Source organism: Hippoglossus stenolepis, chromosome 22 (genome assembly GCF_022539355.2).
Source record: "Hippoglossus stenolepis isolate QCI-W04-F060 chromosome 22, HSTE1.2, whole genome shotgun sequence".
NCBI lineage: Eukaryota > Metazoa > Chordata > Actinopteri > Pleuronectiformes > Pleuronectidae > Hippoglossus > Hippoglossus stenolepis.
In genome coordinates, this window is record NC_061504.1 from 17,379,436 (window position 1) to 17,399,435 (window position 20,000).

The window sequence follows — 20,000 nt, forward strand, 5'->3', positions numbered from 1 at the left end:
TGTTGTGTGTTTTACGTCTTTTAACCAAATTTCCCCAAGTAGGATAATAAAGATTCAAAATGCACGGAATAGTTAGCATATTAATTATAATAATACTGATTCACATCATCGACAAATATCATTAGTGACTCCATCATCATCATTAGATCAACCATCAGCCCAAGTCGTCATCATAATCACAACAGTTTTAATTATCGCAATTTTAATCACCGTGAGCAGTCACCATCGCCGCTGCAGTTATCACCATCATCTTGGTCTCACACACACACACACACACACACACACACACACAACTAGACACACAGTGTGTAAGAGTCAGGCCCATTAACTCATATATGGCTCAGTTATTAACATCGAAGCCGGATCTAACAGACGAGGAGGAACTTCTAAAAGTCTCTTTAACAGGAAGCAGATTTAAACGCAGCAGAATTTCCCAAAAGTTCATTTTATCCATCTTCTTCTGTTGTTCGGAGTCGGAACCCAACGTCTTCCACATCCTGGGAAATCCACCGTGGTGTTCAACCCGTCCCTCTGTCCGACTCCTCGGCTGTGGAATCCATTAAACTGTACAATCCATGCTGCTGTTGATTTAATTATTTTAAAATTCACCACGTTTTTTTTCCCGCAATGCAGCCAAACCTGTGGAGTTTACAGTCAGTTCGGTGGTCGATCTTCTCGCTGTAACAGCAGAGGTGAAGCTGCAATTTGCGTAAAAATCCGTCGCACAAGAATCGGCGCCCTGCGAACGATATCGTCCACTGAGGCTGTAACACTCATTGGATCCTTTGAAATCCATCTTTCAAGATCAAGAAGATGAGCTGATATGAGAAGCTGCATCATCTGCACACGACTACACTCAGTTTCCTCATCTGCCATTCTCTTGCCCCATTTTCATTTTCCTTCGTTTAAAGTCCAGTAATTTATTCTTCCGTCCGTGGAGGGAAAAGTAGCTAAACACAACGTCCGTCACATCTGTCGCAGCAGATGTGACGCTCTGCAAACAATATCGTCCACGGAAGAATCTGTCGCACATAGAAGCTGCAAAATTCGGAGCAACGTGAGGATCGTGAGTCTTTAACTTTCGACCAAACTGCAAAAGTCCACTGAGGATTTAAAAAGCTGCATCGTCTGCATACAACCAAACTCAAACCATCTCCTTGAGCCCAAAAAGCCTCAGTTTCCTCATCTGCCATTTTTCCTATCGCGGTTTTACTACTCTCCATTTAAAGTCCTCTCGTGTCCTGTTCGTCTGTGGACAGAAAAGTGGGCTGATCGATCGATATGCTCCAACCAACTCCCTTCCTGTTCTCGTGCTTTGTGAAACCACAGAGATTTGTCGGGTGATTATTTTTTCTGCTCGGCCAAGGTTTCTGATCTCCGAGGTTGTTCTCAGTCAGGGAGGTTGTCGTGTCATTTATGTTCCCCCGACTCCTCTTACTTTCCTCACAAAGAAACTTCCTCTGCACAACCTCATCCATCTGTCAGGTTGCTTTATTAAATTAGTCCCTCTCAGGAGTCACTGTCAGGTTTTACGAGGTCACTAAATTAGGAGAAACGTCATTTGGCTGACGGATTTTATATGTGTGGAGTTGGTGCCAAAACTATTTTCTTATTTCTCTTTAACACCGTGTTGGATTTCTATTTGAACCTTTAAAATATGCACTTGTTCGGGTAAAACGTCCCAAAAGGGCCAGAAAGAAATGTGCAGATTTTGTTTTTTTTATTCAAATTAAAATCACAATTGACAGTTGTGCAAATAAAAAGTTTTTATTTCCTGTATGTGATGCACCTTGTACACTGATATAACGTCTTTCCACTGAGTAAAAGGAAAGAGTATTTAAATTGGCACTGATATATCATCTTCAAGAGAAGGTGCAAAATAAAAAATAAAAGCTTTCATTCCTTCAGTTCCAGGTGGATTTTTGAAAAGGCAGAAGTTGGTCAATTAAAATTTGTAATTCATGTCAGATTCGCCTTTTATGTGAAAATACCTTTTGGCCTCGTTAATTTGTTTTTTTTACTTTAAAATCTCCAACAAATGTCTTTCATGGGAAATATTCTCCCACGTGTGCTGATCTCTACCGTTTAGAAATAAACTGGGGAGTAATTACGAGTGTTTAAATTCACAGTTCAGTTCTGAAGCTCGGCGCCGACAAAGCCTCACAAACCGGCTGACGTCTTTCAGGCCGCTGGCGTTTTGGATCATGAAAGAAAACCTGAAGCTGCGGTTTAAAGTCGAGCTGAAGCTGAAGAGCTAACGAGATGAACGAGTCCTGTGAGCTGCGATCAGACGACGGGTCAGTGGAGTGTTAACAGATCTGTGGAGCGATCGACTCGCAGCTGATGGGAGATCTGTGTTTAACTGAGAGCTGGTTTAACACGGATTCACACTGTGAGTCTTTGATCAGCCAATCGAAACATTGGAAAGTGACAGATATGAATGTAGAATTAGGCGTGGAAGGTTGTGGTTTTCAGACTCTGTCAGGCAGACATCAGGGGAGCTCGCTGCCTTGCTCGAGGGTGTTTTTGGGTGAGTGCACCAGCAGCTGCTGCTGAGATTAAAAGCATCTGCGTCGTATTGTTGTTTTCTTTGTTCTTCTAAGTTTTTCAAGAACAGAAAAACAACTTTAAACCAAAGTAGATAGAATCCGATACGTGAACTTCGCAGCCACCAGCTACTGCAGTAATTTCTAAAATGTCCCTATTATAATTGTAACAATTATTATCATATATATTTTGTAGTTTGTTTAATATTGACGACAAATGTTTTACAGATAAATGTTGCGCGACTAATAAAACTCAAATGTTTAATGTTCAAAGTTTGACGTATTCTTTGGTTTTGATCTAATTTCTATTTTTGTTTATCTTTCAGCGTGTTCTTCTCCGTGTTGCCCTGCAGGGGGAGTTTTGAGGCTCGCTGTTAGCTAGCAATGACTGAATCAGTGTCTGCTAGCTAGCTATCAGCTTTAATAATTATTATATAATTTTAGTTCATCAGCCACTCGTCCAAAAAGTCCATCTGAAATAAAAAGTTTGAAATCACGTTTCTTTGAAAACATAAACCGGCTGAGTCACGTCAGTCTTTCTCTTTTTCATTCTGACTGCATCTGTAAGCTAGCGGTGCGTTAGCATGAGCTTAGCGGTCAGTCCGCAGTCGCTCCAATGGAGCTAGCGCAAGTCTCGTTAGCCGAGGACGGGGCTCGGAGGTTTGCGCAGCCACTGGTAGAACGGCCGCCGGTGGAGGCGGTGCCAGCGCACGTTGCCCTCGACGATCTCCAGCGCCCGCGGCAAAGCAGGCCCCGCCCCCACGCCGCTGGAATGGATGAACTCCTTCAACTGAGGAAAGGAAGGACAGGAAGAAGAAGGAAGAACAAGGGAATGAGGAGGAAGGGAAGGTGGAATAAAGGGGGGAAAGAGAAGACGGATAAAAGTCGTTAGAATATAGACACCCCCCCCCAGTGTGGAAAGAGAAGAAACTGAAATATCGCAGTGCAGCAAATTAGAAACGGCTTCATGGCTGGTTTAGAGCTTCAGATCACGAAGAACTACCTAAATATACAGAAACCATCTTTGAGAAACATTTTTACTAACCCATTTACTAACATGGAGGAGGCAAGGTTAATGACCTATACTGCAGCAAGCCACCAGGGGGCGACACAGACAATTTGCTTTCCCTTTTGTGAGAGTGTCGTGACGTTGGAAACCAAATCATCTTCCAGCCAGAAGGTGAAAAACTGAAGGTTTCTCGACGTCTCAGTAAAAATCAAAGACGTTTCCTTTTATTGACGATTAAACAGAAAGTTAAAGTGATTTATTAAAACCAAAGTGTCTTTTAAAGGTTTGATGATTCAGGGGAAACTCGTGTTAAAGCTTCATAATTAGAGGAAACATTTTCTGCCTTAAAGTCAAAGTATCAGAGTGAAACTTTGACTTTAAAGAAGGTAATTAAAAGAAAAAAGCTTCCAGCTCCAGAGGTGAAACGTTTCTTCTTCTGTCGATAGAGAAACTTTGTTGAAGGAGAATTTTTTTTCCGAGTTCAGGACAGAAGAGGAAACTAAACGTTCGGGGTTTGACGGATTCACTGGAGCGCAGAACAAAGTTCATCCCTTCTCCTCACTTTACTGCAGCTCATATCGTTAACTCAGCTCCTCGCCGTCCTCCTGCTCCTGCCCTCCGACACTTTATACAACTATTTCACTTCCTAATTTCAAACTTTTGACTCTCCTCTTCCTCCTCCCCCTCCTCCTCCTCCTCCTCCTCCTCCTCCTCTGTGAGTCACACTTTTTTTTATATTTGCTGAGTTCCCGGACGCAGACTTTACTTTCCTCTAAAAGCATATCCAGGAAAAGCAAACACAAAAAAACACATCATTCTTTTCATTAGATGAAGTTTCGGTGCTCGGGGGGGGGTTTCCATTTTAATTCTGAGTGGTTTTAATTCACCGGCTTCTCTGACACTGACGCCAACGCGGAGGCTGGTTTTTTATTTCCATTTCAACAGGAGTCGAGCTGCAGATCTCACAGAAAGTGCTCATCAGGAAAAAGCTTCTTCTTTCAAACCCTTTATATTCACAGAAGGTTTCAGGTTGTGGACGTCGGGGAGTTGGATTCAAAACCAGCGTTTATTCAACTCTGTCGTGTTCGACCTCTCACTTCTTCCTCCTGCTTTCATTTCATTTCTCTTTTCAAAGCATCTCAGCGTTTTGTACAATGTATTATACTAAATGAAAAAATAAAATGTGTCGAGGAGGATCAGTATTAGAACGCGATGATAATGTGGCGATGACGTGTCAGCTGCTCTCGGTCCTGCTGGTGGATGAACACAAGGTCGACTCACACCTGAGTCTCACTGCTTCTCTTTGAGTTAACATCACAGGTTTGTGTTTCAAGCTCTGAGGTGCAGAGACTGTGCTGTTCCAAAACCAAATCACATCACTGACGTGTTTCATCGTTATGAAAGAACCCGTTCACACCTGGTTGGGTTCAGAGCTTCAGACTCCTCAGTTCAGTCTGAAGCTGAACATCAGGTGTGAAAGGTTCCTCAGAGCAGAGGAGGAGTTCTGGGTCTGGATCCAACTGAACCTGGTTCTGTTGGTTTGCAGTGAAAACACTTTGTTGGAGAGTTTGGACTTTTGGACCAATCACAGGAAGTAGAGACAGAATTAACCAGTAGAAGAAGAAAGAGAATATGAAACTATGATTATATACAATATAAATGAAAGTCTGTTTTTTGAACAGTGAACAGTGAATAAAGCAGTTCTCTCTCTCTCTCTCTCTCTCTCTCTCTCTCTCTCTCTCTCTCTCTCTCTCTCTCTCTCTCTCTCTCTCTCTCTCTCTCTCTCTCTCCATCTCTAATCTCTAATCTCAGGTCTGGACTATGTGAAGAGCCTCTATAATATATGTCGGGATGTGGAGCCGTATAAATAACTGCTTGCTTCCGAGTCCTTTAGGAAATCACAGAGGCTTCTTTAAAATTGAAAATTGATTTCATATTTCTTCTGTAAGATTCTTTTGATGAAAAATGGTCAGGGAGCTGAGACACAAACACAATGTCAGTGTGAAGGGATGGAAGCTTCAGGAGCCCGAGGATCTGCAGTAATTGGGTTTTAACTGAAAACGTCCATACTTGAATATTTAACGGTGGAAACTGAGAGAGCTCAGTGCACGTAACATCTGGAAAGGTCTCAGCTGCTTCTAATTTGTGACGTGAATTTACTAGATTATGTTTAGGATTATTGCTAAGAGAAGATTTTATTATTATCACTATTATCATGTGTTAATATGCAGGAAAATACACTTTTTGTGTCATTATGTCCAATGAAGCCCGGAGTATTTATGATGTTTGCTAAGACTCATATTAAAATGATGAGCTGGACACAGCCGTAACTTGAATTTAAGATTTATCTTTGTTTTTCGTCTTATTACCTGAGTGTGATTGTTCTCCAGGTCGTTAGGCTCAGATCTGTTCTGTGTATGCTGATGTGTGTGTGTGTGTGTGTGTGTGTGTGTGTGTGTGTGTGTGTGTGTGTGTGTGTGTGTGTGTGTGTGTGTGTTTACCTCGTTCAGTTCTTTCTCCGTGTTCAGGAACTCTGTGACTCCACTGATGAGCTTCGAATTCATGAACAACGCTTCACCGTAACTGAACAGAAACATGAACATCCGTGATTTAGTCATTTCAGTCTTCAAACAAACGTGAATCCTCCACTTGACGGATCGAGGGTCTCACCGAGCGTTCAGGATGTCCCACTTTTCTCTGAAGTACTTCCAGGCCAGGTTTCGACCCTGCGGGTTTCTGCCCACGTGGATGATGACATCGATCACATCCTGCTCCGGGACCAGGTCCGAGGTCAGAGACAGGTTCAGTAACCTGCGAGAGACGGAGGCAGGAGGTTAGAGACGGTGCAGCCAACTGGAGAAGTTCTTCTGTAATGTCGAGGAAACGGAGCCACGCTGAGGTCAGGTCCGGAGGCTAAGGATTCTCTAGCATCTTAATATTCATGCCATTTAAATTAGATATAGGACTGAAAATATTATGGAACTGTTTAATTTATATTAGTGTAAATAAGAAAACCAACAAATGTGCAGTTTTCTTTATTAACAACATAAAAGATTTGGTAAATGAGCTTATTACAAAATAACATTGATTCATGGATTTGATTTTCAGAATTTTGGTGCCCAGTTAAATGTTAACTGAGATTTAAGCAAATTTTATTCAGATTCGTTTAGTGAATTTGTTTTCAGGATCATTGTAATACTGACTTGATGTTTCATTTGATAAAAAACAACTAAGGTTTATTATTTTTTGTCGTCACTCTTGATTGTCTCCAGGAAACCAAAGTCTTACGATAACAAACACAAACACAAGCTGTAAACCTGTGCATGTGATTTACATTGTGTAGTTTTTGTGTTGTTGTCCTGCAGGAAACAAGACGCACAGAGTAATCTGATTACTCGCAGCTGCTCTGGGTGATGACACAGAGCGTCTCTCTGCAGAATCCTGATAATTCAGACGTGTAAACACATTAATCCCAGTTTCTGAAGTTTGTTTTAAGATGAGAGACTGAGAAAGACAAAGAGACAGAAGAAAGACAAAGAGACAGAAGAAAGACCTTCACTCATCCACATGCTGTTCACACTTTACCTTCATCCGTCTTTCTGCTTCCTATTTTTCTGTCACCCTTCTCTGTATTGTAGTGTGTGTGTGTGAGGTTGTGTGAGAGCGTGTGTGTTTGTTAGCTGGTTGTTTGTAGCTGGCGTCTTTTCATTAAACCCCAAAATCAATTTTCTCTCTCTTTTCCCACAATCCCTCTGTGCTGAAACCATTTCCTGTGTGACCAATCAGTGTGTGACTGCGCTGTGTGTGTATGTGTGTACCTGTGAGTTTATGTGTGTGTGTCCGTGACTGTGTGTGTGTGTGTGTCTGATAGCTGTTATCTGAACATGCAGTACTACCTCTCTGATTGCAGAACAGTTTACTGTGGTTGAAAAATCAATCCCTGTCGCGCGCCACCACACACACACACACACACACACACACACACACACACACACACACACACACACACACACACACACACACACACACACACACACACACACACACACACACACACACACACACACACACCATTGTGTCCCGTTGCGTACTTCAGAGTGTGATATCCATCCTCGCTATTTTTTTCAAAAGAAGATAGCGACTGTTAAGCACCTGATTAAATACACTACAACATCAACACACACACACACACACAGACACACACACACAGGGCTACATTTATCTGAGGCCTCAGGATAATATTCAGTTCATCTTTCACTCAATTTACAATCTGGTTTCTCTTTGAGCTGCTAACATCAGCGTTCAGTTTGAAGTAAATGAATCAAATAATGATTTAAATCAACAGTTTCCATCTACCCACCTCCATGTTTCAGGTGTTTTGTTGTGATCGTGTGTAAATGCAGTTGAGACCAGTTTGGAAAAACTTTGCTCAAGCTGCTCTTAGGCGTCTCCAACACTATTTCAAATCAGCTGCCAAAAACAAACATAATGAAGCGAAAAATAATAATGTTTGAGACGTATCTGCTTTTAAAGTGACTCCATACTTTTATATTAACACTAAAACAAAAAGCAGTGTGTAATGCTCGTAGTCACAAACCCACAGAGAACCACACTCCAGCTCTGTGAAGTGTTTTTCATGTCTGTCAGCTCATTGTTTTGCTTTTTACGACTCACAACTTTACTGTTGTGCTTTAGTCTCGCAGCTCTCGTTACTGTTGTGTCCAGCAGCTTTTTCTGTTTTCACAAAAACTGCTCGAAACATCCACCGTCCACTGCACAGCAGCAAACAGACGGAGTCCGGGAGCGGCTGGCGAACACTGAGCCGCTGAAGAGCCTGGTACATCCTCCAGGAGGTGGTGGAGACCAAACAGGGAGGTAACAGAGAGGTGAAGGTTCAACTTCAATTCTTTAGATCAACACTAATATGACTTAAGAGACAGATATTTGACTGTTAGTCTGTTACGTCACCTTCAGGCCTCATAGAGCGGTAGGATGGTTTTTACACTAACTGGAAGGTTGGCAGTTCGATGCTGACTCCTCCTTTTGGCATATTAGGGGCCAAGATACTTAACCCAACTGTCTTCTGGATTTATTATTATATTGTGTAGTTTCATCCGTCTTTTCTCACCGATGGTTTAAATAATCCAGTATTTGTTTTTAATAAATCTTGTCCTGTGTCGTCCGGCTGCCTCGCCCCCTGCTGGAGGTTCTGTATAATCTCCCTGGTGAGCACAGGCGCTTCTCTTTGCTCGTACGTTAATGAAAACAAAGTAGATCACAAACCGTAATGTGAAAATGCAAATGAGTTTTTTTTCCCTTGCAACAGCAGATGATCCTTAAATGAACCAAGAAGCCACACGGTGCTGCGGAAAACTGCATAATTGGATTCTGCAGAACGAGCCGAAAGTACAAGTACAGAGATATTTCTGACTCAATGTTCCTACAGTACAACACAGAGTCCTCTGCTACCACCTGAGTCACTGTCACTGTGTGTGTGTGTGTGTGTGTGTGTGTGTGTGTGTGTGTGTGGGTGAAACGTGGCTTGTTAGTGCGAAGCGCTCTGAGTGGTCGATAAGAAAAGTGCGAGGTCCATTTGCACCTATTGAGGAGGAAAGTGTTGTCGGAGCAGGTCAGAGCCTCCAGCAGGATCTTCTTCTCTGAAACGGCGCTGGTCGAGTGGAACTTCATCCAGATGAACTCCCACACGTCCTCGTCCATCAGACTGACGCCGGTGCAGTAAACGATGTCTCGGATGTTGGGAGGAATCCTGCAAACACACAGAGAGCAGTTATCACATGAGGGAATCAGTCAGAACAGTTAGAACACAGGTCAAATTAACTGAGGGACGTATTTAGAGAATAGTGTCTTTCTGGAGATTGTTAAACAGTTCAGGTTTGGAGGATTTCATCAGGTCTGGAAGCAGCGTCAGTGTAAGTGAGAGCAGCGCAGACAGGAAGCGAGTGTGGACCAGAGAAAGTGATAAAAGTGAAAACCCCGATAAGACACGTCTGCAGGATTAACCGGCGACGCTCCCTGGATGCAAAGCGAGAAACTCCCGACTCCATTAGAGGAAAAACCTCCCTTCACTTCTCCTGTGGCCAAAAAATGCAGAGACGAAGACTTCGCCTCCAACTAAGACTCCGAAAAGCTGCGTAAGCCAAACTGGCTTCTGGACTGAATTAATGTGCTGGAATAGAGTTTGTTCTCAGTTTCACAATCTGCTCAGGTTTATTAAGATTGTCTGGATATAGATTCAGAGTTCTTCAGGACGTGACATCATGAGAGTCAGCACAAGTTGTGGTAAAGTCTCCAGCTCTTAACGCTGGACTCACTTGTGTGCTGTGGAGGCTTCAGCCGAGCACACACGCACACACACACACACACACACACAGACACACACAGACAGAAACACACACTCGCCCCAGCTGGTTAGTGGCCTAAATCATCAGTAAAGCAAAAAAAGGTGAACTTTTCCTTGACCCTATGAAGCGTGTGTATGTTTGTGTGTGTGTGTGTGTGTGTGTGTGTGTGTGTGTGTGTGTGTGTGTGTGTGTGTGTGTGTGTGTGTGTGTGTGTGTGTGTGTGTGTGACTTGACCTAAATCGTCAGTAAAGCAAAACTAAAAACTTTCATCACAATACAGTGAGCTCAGCTGGCGTCGAAATTACAGTATATACTGAACTATCAAATTGTGGTGAGTGTGTGTGTGTGTGTGTGTGTGTTCATATATTGCGTGTCTGTGTGTGTGTGTGTTAATATTGTGTGTATTTATTATGTGTGAGTGCAGGGTGAGTGATGCAGGGAGAATTACATCATTCACCGACCTGGGAAATCATTTTAGAGATGCTCCACTTAAGTGCAAGCTTCAACACACACAACACAACACAACAACACAACAACACACACACACACACACGCACGCACACACATTACTGCTGACAGTGGCGTTCAAGTCCTTCTACGACGGCATCTGCCACACACAGTGCACTGGACTGTGTGTATTTATGAATGTGTGTGTTTAACCAGATAAACAGATTATTTTAACGTGAAACATGAACTTCTGCTGCTTCTCTCACTGTTACTGGCAGCATCACCTCTTCATCACTCCTCTTCCCCACGCTCTACAGGCGCTGCCGTTATTTGTAATGGAAATAAAAGCAGTAATGTGGAGGTTTTCTCTGCAGAATATCAAACAGCGTCTCTGGAAACTTCCAGATGGCTCCGATCCCATTAACTAACACACTAGAGGATGTTTTATGTCCTAAGGTTCTAACTTCCTGGTGAAATATCTCTCACTCCTCCCCTGCATCAAACTCCCGCTCTGACAGTAAACATGTCTCTCCACCATCTGCTCTGTCTGTCCCCTGCATACGTCCGCCTGTCTGTCTGACGCCACACTCCAAATGTCACTTTGACTTCTGCAAATCGCTGCTCCAGAAAGATTCAACATTTAAATTCCTCCACAGAGCAACAGGACGATGCTCAGAGAACCAGCGTGAACACGAGGAGAGGAGCTGGAGCGCAGGAAATATCTGAGTGCAAGCGGACAGTTTAAGCACAAGCTGCACAAACAGGAGATATTTGAGTTTTTAATTTGTCGTTGTTTTTTCTTCAAGTACACCGACGGGAAGCCAGTGTAAAGCTGTGGGAGAGCAAGAACCTGGATAAAGTAACCGCCAAAAGAAGTAAAGCCACGAGTTAACAGCTCGAGCGCAAGAAAACTGTCTAAGCAGCAAAATATCTGAGTGTGAGCGAAGGGTTTGAGTGAAAGCTTTACAAAATCTGAACGTGGAATCAGTAAGTGCTGCTCTCAAACTGAAAGACCACAATCTTACACATGAGCACGTCGCTAACGATCTGGTTCTAAGACCGTCACCGGGTCAGCGTTGTGGTTACATGTTGCATATGAAGCAGAGTGGACGGATCAGGGAGGTGAACGGAGGCCTAACCCTAAACCTCACACCAGGTTCATCCAGGAACACTGATGGTTTCTGATCATTTCAAATAAAAAAAACCCCGGTGGGACGTGATTAAAATTCCAGGGGGAGGTAACACCTCAGACACGAGTTGCTTTGTGCACTAATTACACTCCTTGTTCTGGAGGAGGTTTTCCAGCAGGTGGATTTCAACACCCTTCATGAGAGATGCAGGTGTGACGCACATCTGCTGTTTGACGCCTCCAATCAAACCATTGTCTTTTTAAATTCACACACGGAATTAATTCACAGACAATTGAACAACGAGCCTCAGTTCCTGCTCCTCCGGGTCCGATGAGGTCGCTCCTCACAAGACGGGCAATTATTGTGGCTCCCTGATAAAAAGCAGATTTGGAATGAGAATCACATACGTGTGCTCTCCAGATGGGATTAGAATCACTGGATGGAGCATGCGATATTAAAAACAAAAAAATCCCCCCCGGAGAGATTAATCCCTCATGAATGTTGGATTTATCCGGCGCTCTCCCCTCACTGAGAAATGGAACTTTTCCAAATTTCTTCCACCAACTCCAAAAGGCACAGACTCTGGGAAAACTGCAGCTTCTCCAAAGAGCGCTGCCATATGGTCGTCGTGTGAGCGGCTCCCTCGTGGCTCGCTCCACAAACAACGACCAAACTTCTGAAAAACACTGAAAAAAACGAGACGGAACAAAAGGCGTAGAAGTTCGAAAACATTCAGTTGAGGTCGGTGGATTTCAGAAAAACGAAACGCAAACACGCATGTGGCGTTAGTGAGGACATGTTCCTCGAAGCCTCATTCATAGAATCCGCTGGACAGAGCGTGAAGCTGTGTTTAATTTAGTGTTTTTAATTTATGCACGTCTCTTATCACCAGCTCCCTGCTGTCCTGTACAGAGCAGCAGCATCTGTTTCTATTTAACTTGCTGTTTGAAATCTAATTTTGCGGATCTCGTTAAGGCCCCAGAGGGAGCGAGCGGGCCGGCAGCACATGAAAGAGAAGAAGTTCCAGGCAGACAGAGAAGAGTGAAGAATGGATGGAGGGAGAGGAACAAATGGAGGGATGTGAGAGGAGGGCGAGAGGAGGGCTGCTGCAGGCTTTCTGCTGCCGTGACTCACAGTTCTCCCCCTTCATCCACACACAGGGACGTGAGTGAGGTTGTGTGGTAGTGTTAAGGTTACACACCATGTTCGGGACTTTATTTATTTGTTCTCACTTCATTCAAGTCGCTCTCATACGTTATATTTATACTCTGATTGTGACCCGAGTCAGGGTCCTCGTCCTTCAGAGGATCTACCTGGGCTGACGTGTGTGCGTGCGTGCGTGCGTGCGTGCGTGTGTGTGTGTGTGCGTGTGTGTGTGTGCGTGGTCACACCTGTTCTTGTTGCTGGAGATCCAGTCGGAGATGTAGGCGACGGCCTGACGGTGGCACTGTTTGTTCCCGAAGCTACAAGCTAACATGATGAGCTCCCTCTGTAGCTCCCTGCACACACACAGAGAATATACAGGTTTAATTAGTTTTAGAGACAAAGTGTTTCATCTCTAAAGTACGGAGATGCTGAAGGTCCAGGACGTGAGTTGATTTTTAAAACGACCTCAACGGCCAAATGTGCTTTTCTGACTGTTCAACGACAGTGAGCATCATGTGTGGGTATTGTATAGCATAGTCGTTTATGTTTGTGTGCATGCAATGTGTGTGTCTGCATGTGTGTGTGTGTGTGTGTGTGTGTCTGCATACTCAGTCTGGTACGACGCCTGCAGGACGTTGCCCTCGTTGCCAGGACCATTTGTTGGCCAACCCATCTGATGGTACCGTGCAGCAACCTGCTTCAACACGTAGTCCTGTTTTAAACACACACACACACACACACACACACACACACACACACACACACACACACACACACACACACACACACACACACACACACACACACACACACACACACACACACACACACACAAACAAACACACACACACACACACAATCTTGATCAATGGACAACACTAGCTGTTAGCGCTATAAGAGACAGATCTGCTGACTGATAGAAATTAAATTGAATTGATTGATTTTGATTGATTGATTGATTGATTGATTGACAGATTGATTGATTGATTGATTGATTGATTGATTGATTGGTTGATTGATTGATTGACTGATTACACTGAACAGGCTGTATTCCTCTGTGCGGTCCAGCAGCTTGTCCAGCTGGTAGAGCGCTCGGCTGGCAGAGTGCCACGGCAGGAAGGACGTCTCCTCGGGCAAATAGCCAATCAGCTGCAGGGGGACACCCTGGGGGAGGTACCCGGCCCTGAGGGGGGGGGGAGAGGGAGAGAGAGAGAGAAATGAACAGATTCAGGTTTTCCATGTTTTCAGATTAGTTTCTAACTTCTTCTTGAAGCTTTAACACACATCACAACATCGTAGCCACACAACGACTTCTCTTCTCATCAGGACACGTCAACGTCACGTCATTTCACTGACTCGGTGGTTTGTCACATCCCAGCCACCGTACTCTGACCCATTTGACACATGCAGCTTTCCGCACTGTTAACTTTAATTACAGTTTTTTTACTCTTTCAAAACTTTGTTATTAGAGCAGAGTCCAGGAGACGCTCAGGTGCATTCTGGGACATGAATCCAATTGAGGGGATGATCCTGACGAAGATTTGATCTTTACCCCTCTGTCTGTGTGTGTGTGTGTGTGTGTGTGTGTGTGTGTGTGTGTGTGTGTGTGTGTGTGTGTGTGTGTGGTGTGTGTGTGTGTGTGTGTGTAAAATAATTTATGAACACACACATTAAGAAAAACTTGGCCCCTTGATGCCACTGGAGGTTTTCAGCGGCCCGGGTTGGAGCCAAAGTGCTCATGAATATTAATGAGCTTCCGTTCTGCGTTCATTAACATTCATGATGTTTCGGTGAAGGGGAGGCTGTCACCTGGTTCCTGCTTCGACCTTCAGCCCCGCCCACACGTCATGAATATTAATGAGCGAAGTCAGTGAGGTGATGTTGGTCCGATGAGTTTTTATTCTGATTACTGATGATCAGCCGAGACAGAAGTGACCAATGAGAACGAGCGACACGGAAATTTATGACCTCACAGCAAACAGTGACCTTTACTGAAGAGCTGTCAATCACAGTGACGGACAGATGATCCATCCAAACCTTTAATTTTGATTATCTGCTGAAATCGAGTCCGATGTGACTCATTAAAAACAACAATGTACAGTTTCATAAATTATCAAATGAAAGTTCAGTTGAGAGAACAGCGCCCCCAGCAGCAACGTAACATGATCTGCAACAAAAGAGGATGTGTCACTCTGTTGGACTTTTCGGAGCCAGCTTTGACGAGCAGCGACAGCGGCGTGCAGAGATGCAACGGCCACGTTTAGTTTTGACAGTCTTCAGGTGAATCACTGACACGACGCAACGCGCTGCAGGCGACAGGCGTCAGTTCAACCGGCGCTCAGCGGCGCTCGGCACCAGCGGCTTTATCTGTCTATATTTTAGTGATTCAATTGTAAAAGATAAAGAGCAGGAGTGAATGCATGATGCGACAGAAAAGAGTCACGGGGCGGTTGAGGGTCAGGAGGTAGAGCGGGTCGTCCACAAACCAAATGGTCGGTGGTTTGATCCCCGGCTCCTCCAGTCACATTCCAAAGTGTCCTCTGAGCTCTGAATTGGCTCCGACAGCTGTGAACGGTGTGTGATGCGTGAATGTTGAACTAAAAAGCTCTGAGATGTTGATAATACTGGAAACGTTACGATATAAATAGAGTTTTACAGAGTTCACAGCTCGAAAGAGAAAGTGATTTAAACTCAGAGGATTCTTCTGATCAGAAACATGAGCACTCGTGATAACATCAGTGAGATAAGAAAATGACAGAAACCATCAGTCAAAAGATGTATTTAACGTCTACTTTTTGAAAATGATTTAACGTTCAGGCACAGTTTCCTCCGTCTGAGGCTCAGCTGGACAGAACACCGGTTCAGATTCCGGTCAGTGAGATGGTGTCTCCAACAGTTGATCAGATCTGATGAGGATCAGCTCCACGTCTCCACCTGAAGTGTTTTTGTGGACTCACAGAGACGGAGACAGTTTGACGGAGACAGACCTCCACACAAAGTTAATCTGTTCCAGATAAGACTCTAAGTCTCTAAGCAGCCAGAGGAGAAACTCTAAATTCCGGAACATCATATTTCCATAATCTGCCTCGTATCCAACGCCGACCAACCTCCGCGCATTCTCCTCTATTCCCATCATGCACCTGGGCCCTTATTACCATAATCCATCCAGCCTGTAGACACTTCCTGTTTACAGCTCTCTGAACGACTGATGGGACTGAACGTGAAAGCAGAGCGACGGAGAAAGAGAGAGAGCAGTGTTGGTTACCATGGCAGCAACATGCAGCCATTGATCTTTTCGCCTATTCTTTTTGTTTTTCTTTTATCCGTCATCATCATCCATCACCTGATCGTCCATCATCCATCCGGCCGCAGCCGCGTGGAAACGTCTCGTCACATTTGTTTTATGTTTCCCTGTATTTTCTCTCCTCTGTCTAAACAAAGGCAAAAAGACCATTCAAATATTCTATGAAAATAGGTTTCGTCAGTGTTTCTTTCCTCTGGTTTGTTGTAAAGGTTTTTCTGTGAATGCAACAGTTCTGCAAAGTTAAAAAGCTCAAAGTCTGTGAAACCTAAAAAACACTGAAGCTCCTGAAACAACCCGTCAGGAGTCCAGACGACAGCGTAACGTACGTCAGGAGGCTAATGAAGCAAAGAAAGCAAGTAAAGTGAGAGCGGAGGCAAAGGACAGTGTGAGGAAAGAGAAGTGTCAACAATTAACAACAATTAATGCTTAATGAAGCTGGAACCAAGCTAGCTGTTCCCTGCAGTGTTCACGCTGAGCTACGTTAGCTGCTAGCTTCATATTCACTGCACAGATTATTCTGATGGAGGTTTTAACTCATCACCATCGAGATATGAAATAACAGTCGCTTCAGTAACTTCAAATAACAACAAGACCAGAAGTTCTCTCTGGTTCACTTGAGACCTGGACCAGACCTGGGACCATTCAGACCAGGTCCAGATGATCGGGTCCTGATCAGGTCCTAAGATCATCTCCTCATCAGTGTGTTGTTTTATCTGTTCAACTCTCCCACCGTGCGTGTAATGAGCGCTGCAGCCTATAGGGGACGCTAACAAAGCTTTAAACTGAGCTCATGATCTCGTTAACATCGTTAAGGGCCAGTTAATTGTTTGTCCATTAGCCATTAGCGAGGCTCAGTGGAGAGCTAACGAGGGACTGCTGTGGTCGCCTGCACAAACACACACACGCACACGCACACACACACACACACACACACACACGACATCCATCACTGTTGAAGCGCACACTCAGAGAGACACAGTCATTTATTACTGCTAAACTAGCTTCTCTCACACACTCACACACACTCACACACACACACACAAACACAAACACACACACACTCACACACACACAATCAAGTCACAGTCGCACCAATAAGCAGTTAGCGCCGTGTGGATTGCTCGAGCTTCAGTCAATCGAACTGTAAACAGAAGAAGAATCAGCCCCACTGAAATTAATTTGGAGTTAAAGATCAATCAAAGTGTAACGAATTCTCAGAGTGTGATCAGAAAAAGTGCTGAAGTAACATCTCTGTAAATAAAGCTGCTGCTCTGGGGGGTTTCTGTCACTCTGAAATAATCCTGACCAGCACATTTTCCTTTTGTTTCTGCTGAGTGAGCTGCAGGAGGAAGAACACAACCAGTAACACAACCAGTAACACAACCAGGAACACAACCAGGAACACAACCAGGAACACAACCAGGAACACAACCAGTAACACAACCAGAAACACAACCACTAACACAACCACGACCAGGAACACAACCAGGAACACAACCAGTAACACAACCAGTAACACAACCAGGAACACAACCAGTAACACAACCAGAAACACAACCACTAACACAACCACGACCAGGAACACAACCAGGAACACAACCAGTAACACAACCAGTAACACAACCAGTAACACAACCAGAAACACAACCACTAACACAACCAGGAACACAACCACGTTGGGTGAAGTCACGTTGTTGAAGTCCTCGACAGCAGTGAGCAGGTTGTGTCTAACACTCAAGTTCTTTGTGTAGAACAGTGGAAGCTTCAGACTCAATTTAACAACAACAACACAAACCAGGTATAAAAATACACATATAATCATATTGTATAAATATATTATTGTCAAAGGACATTTTATTTATATTTCTTTAACTGATTCTCATGTTTTACAGTTGAACAGATGATTTAACTGAAGCAGTCGTCCGCCTGTTTCCTACAAACATTGAAATCCAAGCTCTGTGTCGATCAGGGAAATGTTCTCTGATGATTGAACCTGATCCAGCTTCCGACCTGGATGTTTCTGAAAGTTTTCGTGCTCCTCACTCATCAGCGCTCGCTCTCAAACGGAGGATGGCAGCACAGCTGTCTGTGCCGTGGCTCATTCAGCATGACAGACAACAGATGGCTGAGCGAGGGAGATACAGAAGAAAGAAAGGAGGCGTAGATTGAGTTATAGGGCTGGTGTCAGAGTAGATTTTGGTTACAGAGCTCTGAAAGCTCCAGGCTGAAAACGTCATTATGAGAAACCACTCACTCCTCCACCGCTCCCGCCCTCTGCGGCTGCAGCCTCGTGCATTCATCACCGAGGCTCCGTCGCGCTCGGCTGCTTTCTGAATCTCTCTTCTCAGTATTCTGAGGAAGGGAGTCGACTCCGAGCGCGGCGGCGGCGTCTGACCGACGCACGTGTCGTTCTGACAATTAACTGATCTGCAGCCACGAGGTAAACGCAGGAAAACAGATGCAACTCTGAGAACAGGACGATTTTCCAGCTGTTAGATACAACTGAAAAATATTAGAAATTGGATATTTTTGCCGTAATTTTGACAAAAGAAGTTTAACTCACAATAAAACCACACAAATAAAACATATGTAATCACAGGTCTTATTCTTTGTCCCCACACCATCACGTTCAGTCAATAAACGGCCTCACAGGAATCTCTCAGCTGTAAAATCACATCCTTTGTTAGGATCCTGACCTGAATTCAAGCCGAGTGAAGTCAAGCTGCCGTTTCTGCAACTGGATGAGAAAGGAACGTTTTTCGAGACATTTCTCAGCCAAATTTAAAATGATTGATTTTTGAGCTTCCAATTAGTTCAGCAGCGGGTTTTAGAAATACTGAGGTAATGAGTCGGACATAAATGTCAAAGATATTCTATTAAAAATCCAAAACATCGATGAACCCGCACGTCACTGCACCATAAAAAGAAAACACTGTTTTTTCCCTCCTCAGTTTTCACCAAGTGCCTCAAAGCGATAACCACGGACTTTCAATCAGACTCGAAACAAGTGTTTGGGATGATTTCAGTTAAAGTGAAGCTTAGTGAAAAGCTGCTCGCTCTAGACGTGCACACGCATTTGAACAAAATAATGCAAACTTCAGTCGGAGAGGAGAAGCGTCTGCTGCGAGGCGACAGCGGTAATCCCCGAGCCACTGAGCTGCACTTATCACGGCGGCTGTGGACGCTGGAGGAATCCTCCGCTGGCAAAGCTGCGTCTGAGGCCTCGGCTACAAACGAATGTTAATGTGTTTGAGAAAGTACAGAATCTTAACTGCATTTACAAACAGTGTATGAACCTGTATCAGTCCGTTAAAGACAGAGACAGACGGGTGTGTGTCGTCAGTTCAACAAACAGAAACGACTTATCGGAAACAGAGAGACACAAGCAGACGTGGTGGATCGGCCTCGCTGCTCGTCCAGATGTCTGAGCGATGAACCAATCAGAAAGACGGACAAAAAGGAAAACCAGATGTTTATGTGCATGTAATACACACACACGCACACGCACACACACACACACACACACTCCAGTGCGTAAACACTATACTCGTTGACGTAGATTGTGGATTTTGGCTTGTCTCAAATCAAGCGGTGCCAAAAACACGTCGTTCTTCCTCTGAATCAAATCTCACAAGTTTAAAAATCTGTTGGTTTTCAAGTTCCTTAGTTAAATTCACCCTCCGGGTTCTGACAGTGAACTGCGAGGTGCCGTACGTGTCGGGGAGAACGTACTGAATACATCATAGTGTTATACACTCTCTGATTCACTGTGTGCATGAGGCCTGAACGAGGTACAGGAAGTTCAACTGCGCCCCAAAATGGTCAAGAGAAGAAGAAGAGAAGACTCACCTGGCCAGGTTAAAGGCATCATCGATAAGCCCCGCCCTGTTTCCGACCGAGATGATCTAAGAAAAGAGAAACGAGAGACGGGATGAAAATGAGAAACAGAACCAGGGTTCCAGAAGAAAAGAGTTCGTCGGCCGGTCGTACCTCAGGGTTGTTGTGGAGCTGCTGAATCAGCAGTTTCCAGTTCTGGAGGTCGTAGTTCACGCGGAA

The 20,000-nt window shown here is 44.3% G+C and overlaps 1 protein-coding gene across 1 annotated transcript in view; it reads right to left on the reverse strand.

The window, feature by feature from the left end:
* Nucleotides 1–20,000, reverse strand: part of LOC118101836 (thyrotropin-releasing hormone-degrading ectoenzyme) — a 109,238-nt gene that overhangs the window by 238 nt on the left and 89,000 nt on the right. The window contains exons 12-20 of the mRNA XM_035147858.2: nt 19,935–20,000; nt 19,794–19,849; nt 13,676–13,823; nt 13,249–13,352; nt 12,886–12,993; nt 9,155–9,322; nt 6,226–6,366; nt 6,057–6,138; nt 1–3,336 (exon numbers count right to left, since the gene is read on the reverse strand). The exon at nt 1–3,336 is cut by the window's left edge and continues 238 nt beyond it; the exon at nt 19,935–20,000 is cut by the window's right edge and continues 68 nt beyond it. Coding sequence (XP_035003749.2) covers nt 3,184–3,336; nt 6,057–6,138; nt 6,226–6,366; nt 9,155–9,322; nt 12,886–12,993; nt 13,249–13,352; nt 13,676–13,823; nt 19,794–19,849; nt 19,935–20,000 — 1,026 coding nt within the window. The 3' untranslated portion in view covers nt 1–3,183. The remainder of the gene's footprint in view (nt 3,337–6,056; nt 6,139–6,225; nt 6,367–9,154; nt 9,323–12,885; nt 12,994–13,248; nt 13,353–13,675; nt 13,824–19,793; nt 19,850–19,934) is intronic.